This window comes from Oryctolagus cuniculus, chromosome 7, assembly GCF_051225735.1.
Source record: "Oryctolagus cuniculus isolate XC-2025 breed Fujian yellow rabbit chromosome 7, ASM5122573v1, whole genome shotgun sequence".
Taxonomy (NCBI): Eukaryota; Metazoa; Chordata; class Mammalia; order Lagomorpha; family Leporidae; genus Oryctolagus; species Oryctolagus cuniculus.
The window spans coordinates 145,900,000-145,920,096 of record NC_142873.1 but is presented as its reverse complement, the minus strand read 5'-3'; the positions used below and the strand labels follow the sequence as shown (position 1 = coordinate 145,920,096).

At 58.7% G+C, this 20,097-nt stretch overlaps 2 protein-coding genes and 1 long non-coding RNA gene across 7 annotated transcripts in view; 1 reads left to right on the top strand and 2 right to left on the bottom strand.

The window, feature by feature from the left end:
- The window catches only part of CRYBG2 (crystallin beta-gamma domain containing 2), a 29,033-nt gene extending 18,698 nt beyond the window's left edge, over positions 1-10,335 (bottom strand). The window contains exons 1-3 of one of the 2 annotated variants that reach the window (XR_016211212.1): positions 10,156-10,334; positions 8,092-8,161; positions 4,824-5,560 (exon numbers count right to left, since the gene is read on the bottom strand). Coding sequence is in view for 1 of the 2 variants with exons in the window: in XM_017346564.4 (XP_017202053.4) it covers positions 4,824-5,560; positions 8,092-8,161; positions 10,156-10,271 (923 nt within the window). In the remaining variant the exon portion in view is untranslated. Of the gene's footprint in view, positions 1-4,823; positions 5,561-8,091; positions 8,162-10,155 lie in introns of both variants that reach the window. The other variant, XM_017346564.4, reaches the window with a different exon arrangement.
- Positions 10,336-10,891: 556 nt separating this feature from the next.
- On the bottom strand, positions 10,892-19,247 carry ZNF683 (zinc finger protein 683). 4 transcript variants are annotated; one of them, XM_089299153.1, is made up of 6 exons: positions 19,123-19,247; positions 18,277-18,405; positions 17,748-17,952; positions 14,494-15,170; positions 12,733-12,861; positions 10,892-11,956 (listed from the first exon to the last, which is right to left on the bottom strand). In XM_089299153.1, the coding sequence occupies exons 3-6, from the start codon at positions 17,917-17,919 to the stop codon at positions 11,648-11,650; spliced, it is 1,287 nt and encodes a 428-aa protein (XP_089155279.1). In that variant the 5' UTR covers positions 17,920-17,952; positions 18,277-18,405; positions 19,123-19,247; the 3' UTR covers positions 10,892-11,647. The 4 variants fall into 4 exon arrangements, with proteins under 4 accessions (XP_089155279.1, XP_089155280.1, XP_089155277.1 ...); XM_089299154.1 differs by having other exon boundaries at positions 18,277-18,402; positions 19,123-19,222; XM_089299151.1 differs by having other exon boundaries at positions 17,748-18,405.
- Positions 11,937-12,459, top strand: LOC149125784 (uncharacterized). Its single transcript, XR_016210208.1, has 2 exons — positions 11,937-12,099; positions 12,174-12,459. It is a non-coding gene; the product is annotated as an uncharacterized LOC149125784 (long non-coding RNA).
- Positions 19,248-20,097: the final 850 nt, after the last annotated feature.

Here is a 20,097-nt window from a genome sequence, read left to right as displayed (position 1 = left end):
CAAATAAATAAATCTGTTTTATAAAGATTTCATTTATTTATTTGAGAGGCAGAGTCATAGAGAGGGAGGTAGAGTTACAGACAGAGAGAAAGGTCTTCCATTCACTGGTTCACTCCGCAAGTAGCCTCAACGGTCAGGGTTAGGCCAATCCGAAGTGAGGAGCTAGGAACTTCCTTCAGGTCTCCCATGCGGGTGCAGCAGCCCAAGCACTTGGGCCATCTTCTGCTGTTTTCCCAGGCCATAAGCAGAGAGCTGGATAGGAGAGGAACAGCTGGGACACAAACTTGTGCCCATATGGGATGCCAGCACTGCAGGTGGAGGCTTAGTCTACTATGCCACAGCACCGGCCACATCAAGAAAAAAAAAAAAAAAGAATAACTACTCTCGCCACTGTGATGCTGGGTAGCCTTTGTTTCCTCATCTGTAAAGTGGGTGTGTTTCAGCTTTGATTGGCTTCATCAGAGCTGCATCCTCCCACTCCAGGTAATCCCCTGTGTCAGGCTCCTTCAAAGGGTGAAGCCAGGGCCTGCAGCTGGAAGGAGGGAGAAGGGAGAGGGCAGGGCGGGAGGTGCTGCGGGCCCGCTGGCCTGGGATGGGTCTGTGCCTCTGCCCCAGGAGCTGAGAACTGGGCGCGCATTGTTCAGACCCTGTTGCCCACAGGCCTCTTGGAAGGGGAGCTAAGAAAGGAGGGGCTTTGGCTTCCTGCGGAGCTGGGCTCCCCCAGGGGCTGTCACTCACCGGCTGGATGACCTTGGGAGGCCACTTCTTCCCTTCAAGCATCAGGGTCCCCAGCCACAAAACCGAAGCACTAGGAGCACGTGCTACTGGGTCTCCAGTCAAAGAGCAGTGGGGACTCGCTTTCCAAGCTAAGATGCTGGCTCCTAGCTTCCCTGTCACCTGCGAGAGGCCGACCACGGGCCAGCGGGCGCACGCGCGCAGCCCAGCACGGCAGTCAGGGCAGAGGGCTCCTCAGTGAGCCCAGCCTGCCCCTCGGGCCCCGGCACGGTGGGCGTCCACGATGCCTTCTCGCTCAGTTCCACGGCCACAGTAACATTCGTGAGGCTCACAGAGGGCGTGAGGCAGGTACTTGGCCGCCACGCTGGGGTGCGGATTCACATCTTTGGGGTCCCCCCCACCCATAGCCTGAGGCTGGGGCACATCCGGCTGCTCCCCACCCCTCTGCCGCAGAGGCTTGTGGGGTGGGGCCTGCCTCTTAATTCTCTGACCCTCGGTCGATCTCTCCTCTGCTCCATCAGGGCTAACAGCACCTGCCCTAGACCTCGGTTGGTTCCCGTTCCCCTAGTAACCATGACACCAACAGCCGTTTGCTGAGGGGCTCGCTCTGCCCCAGACCTTGTGAAATGCTTTGCATTCCTTGTCCTGAGTGACTAGGGAGGACTCCTCAGAAGAGTCCCTCGAATTGCAGACCTCACGAAGAATACATGATTAAGAAGTTACCAACAAACATTCCCACTTTGCAGATGAGATTTTTTTAAGAGTCAGAAAGGTGAACCGAGACGTGAACTCGAAGTGCTTCCCCGCTACGGCAAACTCCAAATGTGCTTGCCTGCTAGATGGAGACTCTGGCTGGGGGTTACGCTTTCAGGGGCCCCACCAGTTCCGGAGGGACTGCCCGTCCCCCTGTCAGCATCTCAAAGGTGACAGGGCTGTTGTGAGCTGCCCGTCCCCACCGCCTGGCCTCTTAGAGCCTGAGGACTCCGGAGACATCAGCCCGTTTCTCCCCAGACCCAGGGCCGACCCGTCTTCTTCCATCAAGAGCCCCAGAACCCCCACCTGGCCAGAAACTGCCCCGCTCCCCTCCCCCAGCTCCCTCTCTGTCCTGTGAGAAGCTGGTGGAACCCAGAACTTTGACCCTCCCTGAGGCCCCAGCCATGACTCAGGTTTTATGAGGGGCAGAGATGAAAGGGGCTGAGGCCCAGGGAAGCCTGCCCCGAGTCCAGAACCACTGGTGGCCGTGAGAGTGTGGGGACAGCGTCCGAGGAGCCCCGGAAAGCCCTCACGTCTGGGGGAGGTGGGGGCCTCCAGGGACCCCCAATTCTTTCCCCAGGCCAGAGCCTCTGGAGAGCAGACAGCCCTCCCGTGATGCCCCAAGCGTCTGCCCGTCATCAATGCAGAGTCCCTTTCTTCTCATGGGACCCCCCTAAGCTGCACCTCCTTGCTCTGAACAATAACCACTCCCTGCCATTCACTGAGACCACCCAGTGGTGCTGAGGGTGTGCAGTGACACCTGCTTCTAGCTCACCCATTCATTCAGTGCTGCCTGTGTCAGGTGTGCTGGGCCCGCCCGGCACTAGGCTCATTCAGAGGCCACTTTCCCGTGAAGGTGGGACTTTGTGTCCAGGGGTCAAAGGCACAGACATCACATTCGGCCCCCAGGCTGTGGCAAAGCAACAGGAGCTGCCGTTGGTGACCAGACCAGATATTGTGAACACCGGCCCAACAATCTTAAAAATCAATGCCTTTCTCCACCCAGCCCAACCCCTGGACAACACCCCTACGGTCACCCATTCCACAAGCATGTGGTCACCGGCTTTGGCTTGCATTCCTCTAGGGACAGGGAAGTCACCACCTGACGGTTCACCTGCCCCACTCCTGGACAGTCCCAGCTGCTAGAATATTTGAACAGCACTGGAGTCTGCCTACTGAGCCGCGCCCTCTGTCTTTGCTCTGGAGACAGACCCCCGGGCCCAGCTGCCCCCGGGCCAGCAGAAGCACCCACTCTCAGAGCCTCTCTTCTCCAGCGCCTCCCACCAGAAGTAGGTGTGCTGGCACCATGACCTGTGACCTCCAAACAAGGTGTGGGGCTGAGAAGGGAGAGGCTGAGGAGGGGGTGGGGGAGTGTGGGAAAGAGTCTTGTCTAACTCAACAAGTCCTGGATTCTCCCCGCTTACCTGTGAGTCACCCCCAAACTAGGCCAAACCAGTCCACAGGCAGCAAACACATGCTGCGTCACACAGGCACGGACCCACACCGACCCACGGTCACACGCTCGGACACAGACTCACAGGCAGACAAGTCACATGTACACACATAGACACATGCACCGTGCACCTGTTCTCACGACATACACACTGTCCGCTCACAGCCATGGGCTCTCTTCCCCTTGGCACTCATCCACACTTGAACGTGGGCACCCACGCTGGCCACACACGTATCACACATCTCCACAGGCACGCCATCCGCCTCCCCACATTGGCCAATCCTGGCCTAGAGAACCCTCCCCTAAAGGGCATGGGGCAGGATGATGCCCCTGGGTCGCCTTCCTCCCTGCTCTAAGTGAGCCCTAGCCTCAGCCTGAGGCTGTCATTATCCACCTGGGCCCAAAATAGCCAGGAGGGGCAGGTGGAGGCCAGGCCAGGGTCCCCCCCACCAGCTAACTCTGCCCTTCATCTCCCCTCGGGGCCTTCCTCCTCCTTCTCCTTCCTCCTTCCCCCCCTCCCAGTGCTGGAGCCCCCCAGGCACAAGCTCCTGCCCTGAGGATGGCAGCCCTAGCTCTGCCTCTGAGGCCACGTGCACCTCCCCAGGGTCACAGAAAACCCCAAGTCTCCAGAGCAAGCAGGATGCAGAAGTCAGTCGATCAGAGCCCAGGCCCTGGAGTTAACAGAACCTGGGTTCAGATCCCACCCCCTCCCTCTCTGGGTAACTTTGGGCAAAGCCCAAAGCCTTTCTGAGTCTTAGCTTCCCTGCTGTAACTAGGTGGGAGGGGGTGGGATTAGTCCTGACTCCACGGAGAGGTGAAGATTAAATACAATGGTGCTTGTGGCATAGCTGGTGAAGCCATCCCAGCTGCTCGGCTTCCAATCCCGTTCCCCGCTAATGCACCTGGGAAGGCAGCTGAAGGCGGCTCAAATGCTTGGGCTCCTGCCATCCACCTGGGAGACCCGGGTGGACTTCCAGGCTCCTGGCTTTGGCCTAGCCTTACCCTGGCCATTGCAGCCATTTGGGGAGTGAACCAGTGGGATGAAAGATCTCTTTCTCTTCCCCTGTGTAAATCTGTCTTTCAAATAAATAAATAAATAAATAAATTCTTTTTTTAAAAAAAAGCATGCTTGGAAACAAGCTGTGATGGTAGCCACCCCCTGTCATCCTTAGTTCTTCACAGCCTTGCCTGAGGTCCAGGCCCCTTCCTGTTTTGGGGAGCCCACCCTCCACCTCTGGGCCACCAGGCAGATTCAGAGTCAGTGCCAACACAAAGAAAAGCCACAGCTTGGGAATCTAATGCCTGCTCCTGGGCTGCCAGCACAGAGCCAGGTGGGTAATTACCCCTGCCACCACGGCATAATTAATAGGCACCCTGCTATGTTGGTAGCCAGCTCTCTGGAGTTCAAAGCATGTGCCTGTAAACACCTCCTCCTTCCTCATCTCCAGTCCCCAAATCCACTCAACAGCTCCAAGCCCAGAGAGGTTAAGCAACTTGCTTCAGGATACCCAGCACCTTGGCTGGGTGCCTGTTCCCAGGCTGGGTCTGTGGCCTCCTGAATAGAACCAGGGAGTGGTGAGGGAGGCTAAGGAGAAGGTGACCGTCCTCCTGCCCAACCTAGCCACAGCAGAATAGGCCTGTCCTCAGGCAGGTGGGCAGCCTTGGGTTCCAGGAGCTAGGCTGTGGGGGTAAAGGACAGACAGTAAGGCAGAGTTGGAGCAGGTGGGGGTGGCAGGGTCAGCTCCTGCTCAGGGTGCCCAGTGAATGGGTCTCAAGTCAGAGAAGGCCAAGGACAGAGCAGAGCGACCCAAGAATCAAGAGAGGACAGCCAGGCCAGTCTCCCCTCCCGTCATCACCCCCACGGGCACCGGCCTCTACTTACCGTCCGTGTGGGGACCCAGGTGTTCGGCCGGCCTGGAGCTCCTGCCACTGGGCCGTGTTCCCCTGATGCGGGCCGGCTCTCAGCCCCGGCTGCCAGGGCGGGTCTCTCGGGCACCCCGTGATGGGGCGGGGCCCCTGGGGAGGCTCCTGCCAGCCCCTGGATTCCTCAGGGCCGCAGGGGCGGGGAGCTGGTCGGGCCGGTTCCTCGCCCTCCGCCCCAGGAGCCTGCCCACGCCCCTGCAGGGTGACAGTGATGTGGTAGCGGGTCCTCCTGGCCGAGGCACCGGCGCACAGGGTCTGGGCCGGCTCTGGCAGGGTTGGTCCCGTGGTGCTGGGATCGCCCTTTGCCCCCACTGACCTGGGGAAGGATGCTGGGCGGGGCAGCAGGGGTGCGCCTTGCAGGTTGCCGGCCGGCTCCACCAGAGGGGCCTCTGCAGCTGTGTGCAGGGGGTGCAGGCAGGTGCAGCCTGGGGATCCTTGTTCCGAATGTCCAGGAGCAGGTCCCGGGTGAGAGGGGTCCCTGGCATCGGGGGGCTCTGCCGATGCCACTGCCAATGCCAGACCCTCCGGCTCCAGGGAGGTCCAGCTGGCCAGGTCAGAGGCGCTGCCAACAGCTGGCCGTGCGAGGCGCCCCAGGGGCTCAGTCACCCGCTCTGAGATGTGTCGCTGCTTCCAAAGCCAGAAATCACCAGGGCTCCCTGCCTGAAGGTCCCACTCTGAGTGGCTCTGGGCTTGAGCCTAGGGGAAAACAGAGGCGCCATCAAGGGGAGGAGGGACATGGGGACAGCACTGCCCCCTGCCCTCCAGGTCCCCTGGGCAACCATGGCTCCCTCCTGGGCACAGGGGCAGCTGAGCAGGGCTCTGCTACCAAGCAGAGCTGCCCTAGGGAGAGGTTGCCAGGGCCACCAGAGCTGGACAAAGGGCCAGGGCTCTAGGAGGTCCTTCCATTTCTATGCATGAGGGAAGCGAGGCCCGGAGACGACAGTGACCTGACTAAGGTCACACAGCAAGGCAGAGAGGGCTCCCGACTTCAGGCCTGAGCCTGCCTCCCAGGCGAAGACGCACCGGCGGCCAGGCTACGCCTCACAAAGAGCAGTGGTCTCGGCTTCCCAGCAGGCCACTGCCATTTCCACAGGACCCTCGGGCTTCTTTTTTTTTTTTTTAAGATTTATTTTATTTATTATTTGAAAGGCAGAGTGACAGAGAGAGAGAGAATCGATCGTCCATCTACTGGTTTACTCTTTAAATGGCCACAATAGCCAGGGCTGGGTCAGGACAAAGCCGGGAGCCTAGAACTCCATCCGGGTCCCCCACGTAGGTGGCAGGGACACAAGCACTTCTTCTACTGCTGCCTTCCCAGGTGCATTAGCAGGGAGCTGGATCAGAAGCAGAGCAGCCGGGACTTGAACTGTACGCTGATACAGGATGCCGGTGTCGCAATGGCAGCTTAACCCACTGTGCCACAACACCAGTCCCGTCTCTGGCCCTTTGATATCAGGGCCTTGGGGATTCAGGGCTGTGTGCGCATGCCTTCCTCAAGTTCCCACAGCCTCTACCCTTTCCAGGCTACGAGAGGGACAACACAGCCACCTCCCTTGGGTCTTCCAGCCTGCTTTCCACAGCACGCCTAGGAGGAGGAACCCTGGACAGAGATGTACCCGGGACAGGAGGGAGCCAGGGAAGAGGGGTCTTCCGAATGGGAGCAGCACCTGACCTCTGTCCGCTGTCTTCCGCTGGGGTCCCTCCTGGCTGTGGGATGTGGGGAGGAAGCTCAGGATCCCACTGCCCCCAAACCGCCAACATTCAGGGTAAGCCTTCTATCCTCAGCACCACAGGAGACAAATCCAGGGTCAAAATTCCTCCGAGCAGGGGCCCTGGCTGCCGAATTCTTCAATTTACTCATCTATGAACTCGAGGCAGCATCTGGTTCCCCAGGGGCGGACACCTTGAGACACAGCAGAGTGGACTGTTGATGCGGGCTTGTGCTGGGCTGAGCTGATTCTCAGCTCTGTCCCTTGCTCGCCACAAGACCGCTGGCATCTCATTCTCCCTGTGTGATAATAACAGTACCTGAGAGTGCTGTGCAGATTGGACAAGATAACCCATGCAGAGCGCCCTGCACATACCGAAATGTCCAGTAAACCTTAGACACTGGGCCACCTGAGCCAGCCTGGCAGGGCTGTGTCTGCCTTCTCCAATCGGGGAACACCTCTCTGCGGTCAAACTCACAGCTCAGGTCCCCACTGTGGATGCAGAAAGTTAAGCCTTGGCCTGGCATCACCCCTGGGGGGCATGCCAGGAAGTGAGGAGAAGGAGACACACGGGTGGGTGAAAGTCAAACCAAAGGAGGGATTAGTGTGTAGGTGTCAGGGGGCAAGCATTGGTGTTTGGCACAGCAGATTAAGCTGTTGCCTGCATCCTATGAGTGCCGGCTTGAATCTCAGCTGCTCCACTTCTGATCCAGCTCCCTGCTAATGCACCTGGAAACCGTGGAAGATGGCCCAAGTGCTTGGGTCCCTGCCACCCATGTGGGAGACCTGGATGGAGTTCCAGGCTCCTGGCTTCAGCCTGACCCAACCCCAGCCATTGTAGGCATTTGGGGAGTGAACCAGTGGATGGAAGATCTCTCTATTTTTCTTTCTCTGTCACTCTACCCCTCAAATAAATCAAGCAGCAGATGATGGCCCAAAGAGCTTAGGCCCCTGCTACCCACACGGGAGGCCCTCACAGAGTTCCAGACTCCTGGCTTCAGCTTGGCCTAGCTGTGGTCATTGCAGCCATTTGGGGAGTGAATCAGCAGCAAGTGGAAGATCTCTCTCTTTCCTGTCTCTTCCTCTCTCTCTCTCTTTAACTCTGCCTTTCAAATAAATAAATGAACCTTTCAAATAAATAAATATGTTAAAAAGAGAAAGAGATGGGGAGAAGGAGTCCTGTTTCTCCCAGGGCCCCAGCATCAGGGAGCTCAGGTTTCCTGAGTGTCCAGGTCCCATACTGTATGTTCCACATCCATTACTCTATTTTTCCCAATGACCCAGAAAGAGAGAGGGAGACAGCGACACGGAGAGAAGCATCATGGCGCCCGTTTTGCAAGTGAGGACCCTGCAGTTGAGAGGTGGGGAGTGATGTGCCCAGCAGCACACAGCGAATCAGCGGCAGAGGGCAGAGTGCAGGGCCACTCACTCGTCTGACTTGCAAGCCCTGGCTCTCAGAGCCTGCCCAGCCCTCCCGAGCTTCCGCCACCCCCACTTCCCCTTTGCGTCCTCGCCTACCTTGAGGCTGACATCGCTGGTGCTGCCCCAGCCTTGCGCCAGGTCAGGGCAGCTCTGGCCACCCCAGGGCCTGTGAAGCAAGCACAGAGGAAGGGGATGTGGCAGCCTCCTCCCGTCGTGCACAGCACCTGTACCCCTCAACAGCCCCCCCCCCGACCCCTTCTCTCAGCACCAGCAGGGTGAGCTCCCGTAACCCTGGGCAAAGGGCCCTCAGCAGCCCTCTCTCTGCTGCCTTCCTCGCAGGCCACTCCATCCCCGGAGGCAGAGAAAGGGACAAGATGGGCTGGTGTCGCAGCAGGGCGGGTTCAGCCGCCGCTCAGAATGCCCACATCCCGTATCAGAGTGCTGGTTCCAGTTCCAGCTACTCCACTTCCCATCCAGCTTCCTGCTAACAGGTCCTGGGAGGCAGCAGCCTCAAGTGCTAGGGTCTCTGCCACTCATGTGGGAGACCCGGATGGAGTTCCAGCTGCTGGCTTTGGCCTGGCCTTTGGGGCATCCAGTGGATAGAAGATCTCTCCCCTCCTCTCCCTCTCTCTCTGCTTCTCAAACAATTGAAAATAAACATTTTTTTTTTTAAATGGGGGCAGGGGCCAGAATGCAGAGAAAGGACATCGCTAGGACAATTCTGAAACGCACCCCTTGCTGAGGCCTCCTGCGTGACAGGCTTAGCGCTAGCTTCATCCACAATACTCTTAGCAGAGGGTTATTAGCGCTCCCATTTTGCCGACAAGGAAACCGAGGCCCAGCAATGCAAAGTGACTTGTTCAGAGTCACACAGCTCGTGAGCCTTGCAGTTAGAATGCCAGGCCCATCCCTCTTCAAAGCTTGGTTGGACATCACAGCAGGAATGGGGATAAGATGATGACATGCCTTGCCCCTGCCCCCACGCTGTCAGCGGGTAAGAGCTGAGGCCAAGTGCACGCATGCATGGCATGTGTCACCACGCTGGCGCTGCACCCCTCCCCTGACTCACCTGCACCCCCAACTCTGAGTAGGGAGAGGGAAGGGCAGTGCTGGGCCTATAGGGCAGGTTTCTGCCAGACAGGGTAAAGGGGGAGGGTGTGTCCTCCAGGCGGGGGCGGGCAGGGCACCGGCAGGGTGTGGGCACCCCAAGGCACCCAGGCTTCCAGACAGAGTGAGGCTGGGCACTCCCTTTCTGTCTTTAGCGTGAGACAGCAGTACAGGCCCCTCCCCTCATTCTGCACCCCAAGCCCCCACCCCTCCCGGGGCGGGCTGAAGACAGCTGCGTGTGGATAAGATCAGAACAAATTGCCGGGTAACTGCGCAGACACACAAACAGCGGTGCTGGGCGCACACCCCCGCACTCTGCCGACTCAGGGCCCGCTCGGCTTTTCTCGCTGCCTCTCCCAGCCTTTCCGCCCAGCCCTTAGCGGAGGGGTTTTCCTTCACGCTGACTTCAGCTACCCGCGCACAGGCTCGCCCAGCCCGGGCACCTGAGCTCTGGACCTGGCGCAGCCCCTGGCTTGCGCTCTGCCGGTCTCCGCAGGCCACCGGGCTTCCGGATGTAGGCTCCTTAGCCAGACTGCTGACGTGTGCATCCCGGCTCCACCACTTCCCAGCTGTGTGACTTTGAACAGGTGGCTTCGCCTGTCTGATCCTCCACTTTATAGGGCTGCCTTGAGGGTTACACAGCGTAATCCAGGAAGTAAGTGGAGAAGGAAAACTTCTCGTTTTGATAAGCAATTGCCAGGTGCAGTACTGGCTAGGGGGACAAATCGGTGTCGACTCAGCAAACGCGGTGCCGTCCAAGACGACTGCGGAACCTGCCACTCAGGACCGAGGGACGCCAAGACCGGAGCTGCGCTAGTCTGCGGGTGACACTCAGTCCCCAGGAGGAACTGCTAAGTGTGCCTCAAACTGTCCCCAAGAGGAAACCGTTGTCTGCTGGCGCCTGCCCGGCTTAGGGAATTTTCAAATTGCTCTACCTTTTGCCAAGAGCCCGGGGCCCTCCCACATTCACGTATCCAAAATCAGACCCCAACGACACACGTATTCCTAGCCACCCACACACCCCGCTCCCGGCCTCAGCCCCTCTCCCCTCACCTATCCCGGGATCTGGCCTCCTGCGAGGTCATCTGCCCCCTGCGCCCCCTGCGGACCCCTAGTCCGGCCAGGAGGCGAGTCAGGCGGGCCCTCAGGCCCCCGCGCCGCTCGGCCATGGCGAGGGCCCGGCCCGGGGCTCGGCCGTCGGGGCACCTGCCCGGGGGCCACCCGGATCCGCTGCACCGGGAGAGACACCTCCTCCGGCCCGCCCCTCGGAGCAAACAGGGCCCCGCCCGCGGCCCGTGCGGGCGGGGACCCGACCCAGATGCTGCCCATGCCCTGCGGCCCGCGGTCCCCCGAACGCTCCGTTGGAGCCTCCCGGGCCCTGTCCACGCTACTTTTTCAGGCCTCTCGCCGGGCGCGGGGAGATGGACCTGCGGCGGGCAGCGGCTACGGGGGCGGGGCTCGGCAGAGGGGCTCCCCCACCCCCGCAGCAGGAGGGCCTAGGGCTCAGGGGCGGGGACGGGCGTGGTCTCGCCGCCTGGGCGGGATCTGACCCGATGATTGGCATCCGGGACGGGGCCAAAGGCCCGACCGGGATAGGCTTGGACCCCGGACCTCGGCTACTGCGGGGGCCGAGGCCGACCCTGCTGAGTGGTCCTCGCTTTGCGTCCCGGGTAAGAGCCGGACTCTGGCTCAGCGCCGGGGGCGGGAGCCACTCAGTCCCCGGACGCGAACGGCGCCACCTGCCGGAAGTCAGCCAGAGACCCCCGCGCTCTGTCTGAAAACAGCCTTGTGGAATAATAGCGGTCGTTTATTGTGGTTATAGCATGGGCCTCCTGCCTCCCCGCCACGCTGCCTGTCTGACTTACACGTCACGGTGGGAAACAGCTAGCACTGGAGGGGCCCCCCTGGGACTTCAGGGAGAAAGGCAGTGGGAAGGGCCCGGCTCCCCAGGCTCCCTGCCAAGCCCTGCCCCGGCCTCTGCACCCTCCGTGCTGACTGCTCTTGACACCCGGGGGACATCATGCTTCCGGTCGTGAGTGGACACTGGTATCTCGTGTCTCCTTCCTTGGCACCCCCACCTGACCATGGCAGGGGCTGCCAGCTGGAGGGCCATGCTGGCCGCCTAGGAACTGTGAGACCAGAAAGTGGCACCGAACAGCAGAGCAACATCAGGACAGGTGTTAGAAAAGCGTGCGTCGTGCAGGCGCTGTCCCTTGCAGCATCCTGGGGGAGCTGGATTGCTGGTCAGTGAGCCGAGACAGAGGGCCCGGTCCCAGGTAGGTCACAGGCAGGGAGCAGAATCCAAACCCTGCCTGAGGGAGATGGCTGCAGGCCCCCACCTCACCCCCGGGGGCAGCCCAGCCAAGCTCTTCCCAGCTGCGCCCCCTGACCTGTCCCCAGGCGGGTATGAAGTCAGGAAGACGCACAGCGGTCCCCCACACCCCCTTGTTGAAGCTCAAGCAGTCCATTTGGTCATGGAGAAAATCCTCTAATTGCTCTGCCCTGCCCCCTCCCAGGGCTGCCCTGGCACCACCGCTCAGGCCGACTATGTTTGCTTCCTTAGAGACGCCGAGGACACCGAGGACACCTTGTCCACGTCCCAGCCCATCTGCTTCTCTGACGGCGCTGCCACAAGACCTGGAGACCCATGGCGCCATTGGGCAAGGCCGGTGACGGAGGCCGGGGGCAGCTGGGGGTGTGCGGGGTCACGGGGCCGCGGGGCCTGCAGCGGATGGCGCAGCTGCAGGCAGACGTGCCAGCTGCAGCGACACAGGCGCTGGGAGGGCTGGGCCCCCGAGTGCAGGCGCAGGTGCGTCTTGAGGTTGCTGGAGCTGCTGAAGCGCTTGGGGCACACCTGACGGAAGGGGCGGTGCGGTCAGTCCTGCGCTGGGCTGGCTCAGGATCCCTCCCCACCTCCTTGTCGGTGCTGGGAAGCTTTGCCCGATGCTTTCTCCCTGGGACCCACGGTGTCCAGTACACCGGAGCCAGCAGACCCAGGTTAGTGCCTTTTTTTTTTTTTAACTCCCTGAATGACTTCTCCTCTCTGAGTTTTCCTGTTATTGTTAACACAGCTCTCTGCTATGGCCTGGGAAAGCAGTAGAAGATGGCCCAAGTGCTTGGGCCCCTGCACCCATGTGGGAGACCCAGAAGAAGCTCCTGGCTCCTGGCTTCGGATCGACCCAGCTCCGGCTGTTGCGGCCATTTGGGGAGTGAACCAGCGGATGGAAGACCTTTCTCTTTCTCTTTCTGCCTCTTCCTCTCTGTAACTCTACCTTCCAAATAAATAAATAAATCTTCAAAAAAAAAAAAAAAAAAAAAAAAGCTGGGAGCTGGCATTGACCTTAAGGTTTTCCTGCTTGAGTACTTTGCACACAGTGGGGCGTTGACTCCTCCAACTCTGGGAGGTAAGTAGTGGGTATGCATTCTCCAGGGACACCCCACCCCTGCAATTCCACTGCATTGTTCTCCCGGCACTCATTCCAAGCTGAGAGTCACTTCCTCTCCCTCTCTTCTGCTACCCAGCCCCTGCCCTCCTGTCTCCCCTTGCTTAGTGGGACTGGGGAATGGAGGCTGCAGGTGTGTCTGTCCAGGGGGCTACCAGATTGCACGTGAGGGCGAGGAGGGTCTCACCGGACACTGGTGCGGCCGCTCCCCAGTGTGCACCAGGTGGTGTTTCTGCAGGTGAGCAAGCTGGGTGAAGCTCTTCTGGCACAGGGTGCACCGGAACGGACGCTCCCCGCTGTGCACTCGCAGATGAACCTGAGCCAGGTGTGGGAGAAATGCTGCCAGCTGCACAGAGCCCCACAGGGCCTGCCACCCGCTCAGAGTCTCTGCCCCCATCCCGGCAGGACCCCTTGTTGGCACCCTGGCCTCTCAGTCCTCTTCACTAGCACCCCCTGGGTGCTCCCACTCTTTCTGCTGCCCTGCAGGGGAGCTGGCCAGGTAAGGGGAACTCCGGGTAGATCCTGGAGCAGTGCTGCTCCGCATGGCCCATGACTAGCAACGTGGGCTCGCTTTGGGACACTGAAAATGAAGCTCGTCAGGCCCCACTCCTGACCTGCTGAATCGGTCTCTGGGGCTGGGTCCTCGGGGTCTGCCTGGTCACTCGCTCGCACTAGCTCAGCAGGTGGGTTGAGGCTCACCAGAGTAAGAACGCTGCCCGGGGTGGTGTTGTGCAGTGACTTAAGCTGACTCTCGGGATGCCAGCATCCCATACCAGAGTGCTGGTTTGAGTCCCACTTCTGCTTCTGAGCCAGTTTCTTGCCCATGCTCCTGGGAGGCAGCAGGTATGGCCCTGGTGCTTGGGTTCCTTTTACCCATGTGGAAGACCCAGATGGAGGTCTTGGCTGCTGGCTTTGGCCTGGCCCAGCCCTAGCTGTTGTAGGAATTTGGGAAGTGAACCAATGGGCCTCTCTCTCTGTTGCTCTGCCTTCCAAATACAGAAATAAATGTTTTTTTAAAAAGAACACCTGCCTTAAAGGATCCAGTAGAGCAAATCCCCAACAACTTACATAGCTTCCAGGTTTTGCTAACACAGAGATGAGCCCTTGGGCGGCCCCTGCTGGACAATGGGGATGATGACATCAACAGCGCTGGAGCTGATTAGTGGGGTCCCACTTGAGAAAGGTTGATAGTTGGCCTGTGGTCTAGACTCACCCAAATCTACCCATTCCTCCATCTGCCCCTCAGAACAATAAAGGCTTAATTTGTAGAAAAGGATGGTTGCCCAGGCAAGTGCTTTGCACCAGAGGCTGAGAGACTAAAATCAGAGCCAGACTGCTCACCATTGCATCAACATGAACTGGGAAAATCCTGCCTTCGGGAGCCTCGGTTTTCCCACTGTTAGTTCAGATGTGACGACCCAGATCTGGGAGCAAGCACTGTGGCACAGCAGGTCAAGCCACCACTTGGGATGGTTCAAGTCTCAGCTACTTCACTTCCAGCCCAGCTCCCTGCTAATGCACTGGAAGGCAGCAGATAATGGCTCAAAAACTTGGGTCCCTGCCACCCATGTGGGAGACTCAGATGGAGTTCTTAGCTCCTGGCATCAGTCTGGCCCAGCCTCAGCTGTAGCCATCTGAGGAATGAGCCAATGAATAGAAGATAGTTGTCCCTCTCTGTGTCACTCTGCTTTTCAGATAAATAAATAAATCCTTGAAATAAATAAAGATACGAGATGATCTGATAGGCAGACCTGCAGGGTGGAGAGGACTTTGGTAGCCCTCTTATCCTGTCTTGCCACCCAAAGAACCGTCCAAGGTCACTTGGCCCCAGAGGCTTCCCGAGAGTGCCTTCTGGGGCAAAGATCCTTGATTCTAGAAACAGGGTCGGGGTGGGGGAGGTGCCCGGGAGGCTGCTGCAGGGAGCCCCAGAGCCCAGGGAAGCAGGTACCTTGAGGTTGGAGAGCTGCCCAAAGCTCTTGCTGCACACGTTGCACTCATACAGGATCTTGCCATTCTCTTTCTTCAGCGGGTAAGGCAGGGCTGCGGCGCCTGCCCGGGAGCCCAGTGAGGCCTGGGTAGCTGGCGCCGCCATGCCAGCATGCTCCAGCCCTGGGCAGCAGGTCGGGGTGGATGATGTGGGGCCTGGATTTAGGGACTGGGAGGGTAAAGCATGGCCAGAGGCTTGAAAAGTCCCTGGGCAAGAAGACAGGGCTCTCCCCTGGGCGTTGTGGCATCCGGGCTCTTCGGCCGTCACGAGCGAGCTGGGCACTACTGTGGGGATGCAGGAGGTGACTTGAGGCCACAAGAAGAGGTAGGGGCACTGGGTGGAAGGCTGGGCCCTACAGGGGAGCAGGCAAGGTGGAGGCAGGAGCAGTGGGTGCCCAGGGTAGAAGGGATGGAGGCGGAATGGGAGCTCCTTGGACATGGGGGCAGGAGTGGGGCTAGAGCTCTTTCTCTCCTGCCGGGGGGCTGGAGACGAGCTGTAGCGAGGAGGGAGGGATGGGCAGGGGGCCCCCAGGCCAGCTTTTCCCGGACGGCTTCCCATCTGGTGGCTGCTTGGTGGGTGCTTGGCTGTGAGTTTCTCATCATCAGGGGAGCTGGCATGGAGCCTCCATGGCTGGTGCTCTGAGCAGGGAAGGGGAGAAGGTCAGGCTCCCACAGCCCAGGGTGAAGTCTGTCCCCAGCTCTCCCTGGTGCTGTGGCCTAGCAGGCTAAGCCTCTGCCTGCGGCGCCAGCATCCCACATGGGTGCTGGTTTGTGTCCTGGCTGCTCCTCTTCTGATCCAGCTCTCTGCTATGGCCTGGGAAAGCAGTGGAAGATGGCCCAAGGGCTTCAGCTCCAGCACACAAGTAGGAGACCTGGAAGAAGCTTCTGGCTCCTGGCTTCAGATCGGCCCAGCTCTGGCTGTTGCAGCCATGTGGGGAGTAAACCAGTGTTTGGAAGACCTTTCTGTCTCTCCCTCTTCCCGTCTGTAACTCTACCTCTCAAACAAATAAATAAAAGTATTTTAAAAATTCAGTTGCTCAATCTCATTAGCCACGTGTAATATTTGTTTGTTTGTTTGTTTATATTCTAAAGGCAGAGAGACAGAGATCTTCCATCCACTCGTTCATTCCCCAAATGCTCACAACAGCCAGACTGAAACCAGGAGCCAGGAACTCAATCCGGGTCTCCCACGTGAGTGGCAGGATCCCAGGTACTTGAACTGGGTGTGCATTGTCAAGAAGCTAGATCAGATGTGGAACAGTTGCTTGAAGTAGGCACTCAGAGAGTGAGTACCCCAAGAGGCATCTTAACCACTGTGCCAAATCCCAGCCCCACTAGCCACTTTTAAAGTGTTTAACAGGGTCAAGTGCCTGGGTTCAAGTCCTGGTTCTGCTTCTGATTCCAGCTTCCTGCGAACACCCACCCTGGCAGGTAGCAAGTACCTGGAAGACCCAAATTAAGTGCCTGGCTCCCACCTGGGCCAGCCCCAGCTGTTGCAGACATTTGGACAATGAGCGAGCAGATGTCTGTCTCTTTCTGTCTTCCAAATAAAATGAACATAACCGAATCGAAATTAGGGGAAAAAACCCGAAGAGATCAATAGGTTTCCAGGCAGCACAGGTATAGAATATTCCCACTGTTGCAGGAAGTTCTACCAAACAGCGCTCTTCTAGATAAAGAGAAGAAAGAAGAGGGGGGGAGGAGGAGGAAGGGGAAAGGAGAAGAGGTGCAGAAAGGAGTGGTGATAATGGGGCGGGGGAGGAGGAGGGGGTCTGAGTTCTGATGGTCTCTGAGCGGTGAGTAGAAGGAAGCGAGGGAACTGAGATATAACAGCCGGCAAGGCAGGAGCAAAGCGAGGAGTGATAAAAGCAACACCCTTGGGCGGGCATTTTGCAATGGCTAAGACGCTGCCTGGGACGCCTGCCTCCGTGTCGGAGCATCCGGTTCGAGCTCCAGCTCCTCCACTTCGGACCCAGCTCCCTGGTGATCCACACTCTGGGAGGCAGCAGCAGGTGATGGCTCGAGTACTTGGGTCCCTGCAACCTACAGGGGAGACCCAGTTGAGTTCCTGGCTCCTAGTTTTGGTCTGGCCCACCTCTTGCTGTTGCGAGCATTTCGGGAGTAAACTATGAATATCTCAATGTGTCTCTGCCTTGGTTTCTCTGCCTTTCAAAAAAAATAAAAATAAATATTTTGTAAAAATATTTTTTAAAGTTTATTTGAAAGGCAGAGTTACAGAGAGGCAGAGGGGGAGAGAGAGAGAGGGAAAGGGAGAGAGAGAGAGAGAGGGAAAGGGAGAGAGACAGGAAGAGGTCTTCCATCCCATCCACTGGTTCACTCCCCAGATGGCTGTAACGGTTGGAGCTGCCACAGTCCGAAGCCAGGAGCCAGGAGCTTTCTCTGGGCCTCCCATGTGGGTGCAGGGGCCCAAGGACTTGGGCCATCTTCTACTGTTTCCCAGGCCATAGCAGAGAGTGGGATCAGAAGTGCAGCAGCTGGGAATTGAACCGGCGCCCAAATGGGTTGCTGGAACTGCAGGTGGCAGCTTTACCCACTATGCCACAGCACCGGCCCCAATAATATTTTTCTTAAGTAAAGAAAAAATTTAAAAACCAAAACGTATTCAAAGCTAGGTAGATTGCTTGGATCCTCGCTTATTCAGCCACTCAGTGTCACTGAGCTGTTGCAGTCTGCATTGGGTCCCAGAAATGATGGACCCTGCAGGGCAGCCAAGAGGCCATGGTCACGTGAGCAAATGTTGTGTTCTGACACAGCAAGCTGAGAACACAGGCCCAGTGACAGCCTTCTTTATGGTAAATGAAAACAAGGCCACGGTGATGTGCCCACAGCCACAAAACTAGAAAGAGCAGAACCAGGCCTCCGGGTCCAGTTCCCCGATTCCCAGTCCAGTGTCGTAAAAACGACAACCCCTCCAGCTCAAGCATTCCAGGCAGGTCAAGGGCCATTGCCAACCTCGCGGCTTTGGCTGTGCCTACACCGGCTCCGACACTACGGCCCACTTGCTCTGCTCAATCTCACCATCCTGAAATCTCCCTGCACCCTCAGGCCTGAACCCAGGCCAAAACGTGACAGTGACCAGAACCTGAGGCTGGGTCACCCATGCCTCTTTGTGCCCCCCTCCCATCCCGAAGCATAACAGGGGGCCCCACCTCCAGCCTCCACCCAGGGCAGAGCAGCTCGGAGCCCTAGGCTTACTTGTGCTCAACGTGTCCTCTCTGAGCCCCTGCAGAGATGTGTCCCAGGAAGCCAACTGCAGGGTACACACATACAGGTCCAGGCCCTGGGGGCAGGCCAGCAGGGTGGACCTGGCCGGTGCCAGCAGCAAGGGGCACAGCCAGCTGGCACAGGGCAGGCCATGAGCATCCATTGTGTCTGGAAGTGACCTGCAGGCTGAGAAGATCTGGAGAGCAAGGAGGCAAAGAGCTTGGGGCTTGCCCAACAGACTCATGGCCATGGCCCATGGCCAAGACTCATCCCTTGTTTGGTTTCCCAAGGGGAGAAGCAGCTCAGGCACCCCCACACCTGTCACTCAAATGGCTTCCCAGCCCCTTGTCCCACGGTTGGTTTTCCTGCCCAAGGGCTTTATCATCTCCTATCCCCCAGAGCTGCATCCAGCCCCAATCTCCTTTCCTCCTCCCGCCACACTCGTAGGACCCTTCATTCATTCCCCACTCCTCCTACCACCAGCAGGCCACCTGCAAAGAGAAGGCTGAGGTCCGCCTACCCGGTCGCCTTGGCAGACCTGCAAGTTCAGGCGGGGGGTACAGGGACTCCCCTGGGTCCCCCAGGGCCTTGGTCTTGTGTCAAAAACTCAGTTGTGCAGCTGGTTCTCTCCTCGCGGCCCTGCTACCTGCTGGGAAGACAGGTGGCGCACAGGTGAGCTGTGACGGTCCTCCAGGGAGGAACCTTGTGCCCAGGACTGGCTCTCCCACAAATCCACGCTGTGACTTTGAGCTGCTCACGGCCCCTCCTGCCTCAGTTCCCCTGTATGCAAAATGGGAGGGTTGGACCGGTTGATGTGTAAGGACTTTCTTGGGGCCAATGATGCTCTCCTGGGAGAAGAGGAAAGAGGGTTAATGGAGATTAACCAGTCAGAGGTGAGGAGCAGAGCTGGCCCAAGAGAAGTGAGGAAGACCTGGGAGAACATTCCAGACTCCTCAGGGCCATAGAGAATTGAGATGTCACCCGCCACCGCCCCCATGCTGCCATGCTAAGAAGGGTCCCGGCCTCAGCCACCAGACTGCCCCAGGCTCAGGTCCCACACCAGGGACAAAGCCCGAGTGAGCCAAGGGCCCCCAAGCGTCCCCACTGCCCTGACTCAGCTCACTGGGCACCGGCTTCTCTGCTGTCTTTCGTCAGAGCCCACGCAGCACAGGGGTCCTCTCAGCCCTGTGAGTGTGTGAGCACCCCCGCCCCTTCCCTCCGTAACCCCCAGTGCCCCCTGGGCCCCCAGCCTTGCTCCAGCGTCTCTGCACTCCAAAGCCCTCCTCCTTTCCCTCCTTCCTCAAGCCTCCCAGCCCGGCCTCAGGCTTCTAAACTAACGCTGGGATTCCCAGAAGAGGTGCTTCACCTGCTCTGCAGGGCTCCAGCGGGCTGCGGAAGGCAATGGGGGGCAGGCGGGCGGCAGGTGGGCGGCAGCCACCGGTGGCTGGGGCCTCGGTGGCTGTGAGAGATGCCAGGAAAACGCTGCATGTGAAGCCACCTCAAATAGGAAGAGGGGGCCGGCCTGGGGGCCCTGCGAGGCCAGGGGGAGCTCCCCGCCCCGCCTCCACCTGCCTGGGTGACTCCACAGACAGCTTGCTGGATTTCAGATCGCAGGGACTTGGGGATCCGTGTGTGTGTGTGTGTGTGTGTGTATGTGTGTGGGAGAGAGAGGGGAATTGTGTGTGTAGCCCCAAGGGGTGCTACCTCCCCTCTCAGAGAACCCACAGGCTGAGCCGGAGAGGCACAGGGCACAAAGGGTTCAGAGGCTGACCCTGGAAGGTAGGAGTTCTGGGAATGGGGTCAGAGCTGAGACAGAAACAGGCAATGGTGACACGGAAGACATTAATGGTGACAGGCAGACACACAAACAGTGCAGACAAGAACAGACAACATAGGATATGGGAGGAGAGAGAACAGAGCAGGGTCTGAACCCATAAAGCAGAAGCCCAGGATACAACCAACACTGTCCTCCACCTTGTCCCATCATAGCTCCTAATCTTGGGAAATTCTAATTGTTATTTATTTATTTTCATTTTTATTTGAAAGGCAGAGAGAGACAGAGTCTTCTATCTGCTGGTTCACTCCCCAAATGGCCATGACATCCAGGGCTTGGCCAGGATGAAGCCAGGAGCCAAGAACTCAATCTGGGTCTCCCACATGGGTGGGGGGCAGGCCCTCGAGTACTTGAGCTGTCACTGGCTTCCTCCCAGGGTGCACATTAGCAAGAACCTGAATCAAAAACAGAGCCTGGAGGCAGCGCTGTGGTGCGGGGGAGGGGGGTGGTTAAAGTCCTGGACTGCAGCACCGGCATCCCATATGGACACTGGTTGGAGTCCTGGCT

What these genes read in the sequence shown, in the direction of transcription:
- ZNF683 (XM_089299151.1), bottom strand. Translation starts at nt 18,006, where the DNA reads ATGGCCATGAGTCTGTTGGGCAAGCCCCAAGCTCTTTGCCTCCTTGCT. An exon ending in AGAGGACACGTTGAGCACAA is followed by an intron (nt 15,171 to 17,747) that starts GTAAGCCTAGGG and finishes TTCCCTGCTCAG; the next exon opens with AGCACCAGCCATGGAGGCTC. An exon ending in GGCAGCTCTCCAACCTCAAG is followed by an intron (nt 12,862 to 14,493) that starts GTACCTGCTTCC and finishes CACCTGGCTCAG; the next exon opens with GTTCATCTGCGAGTGCACAG.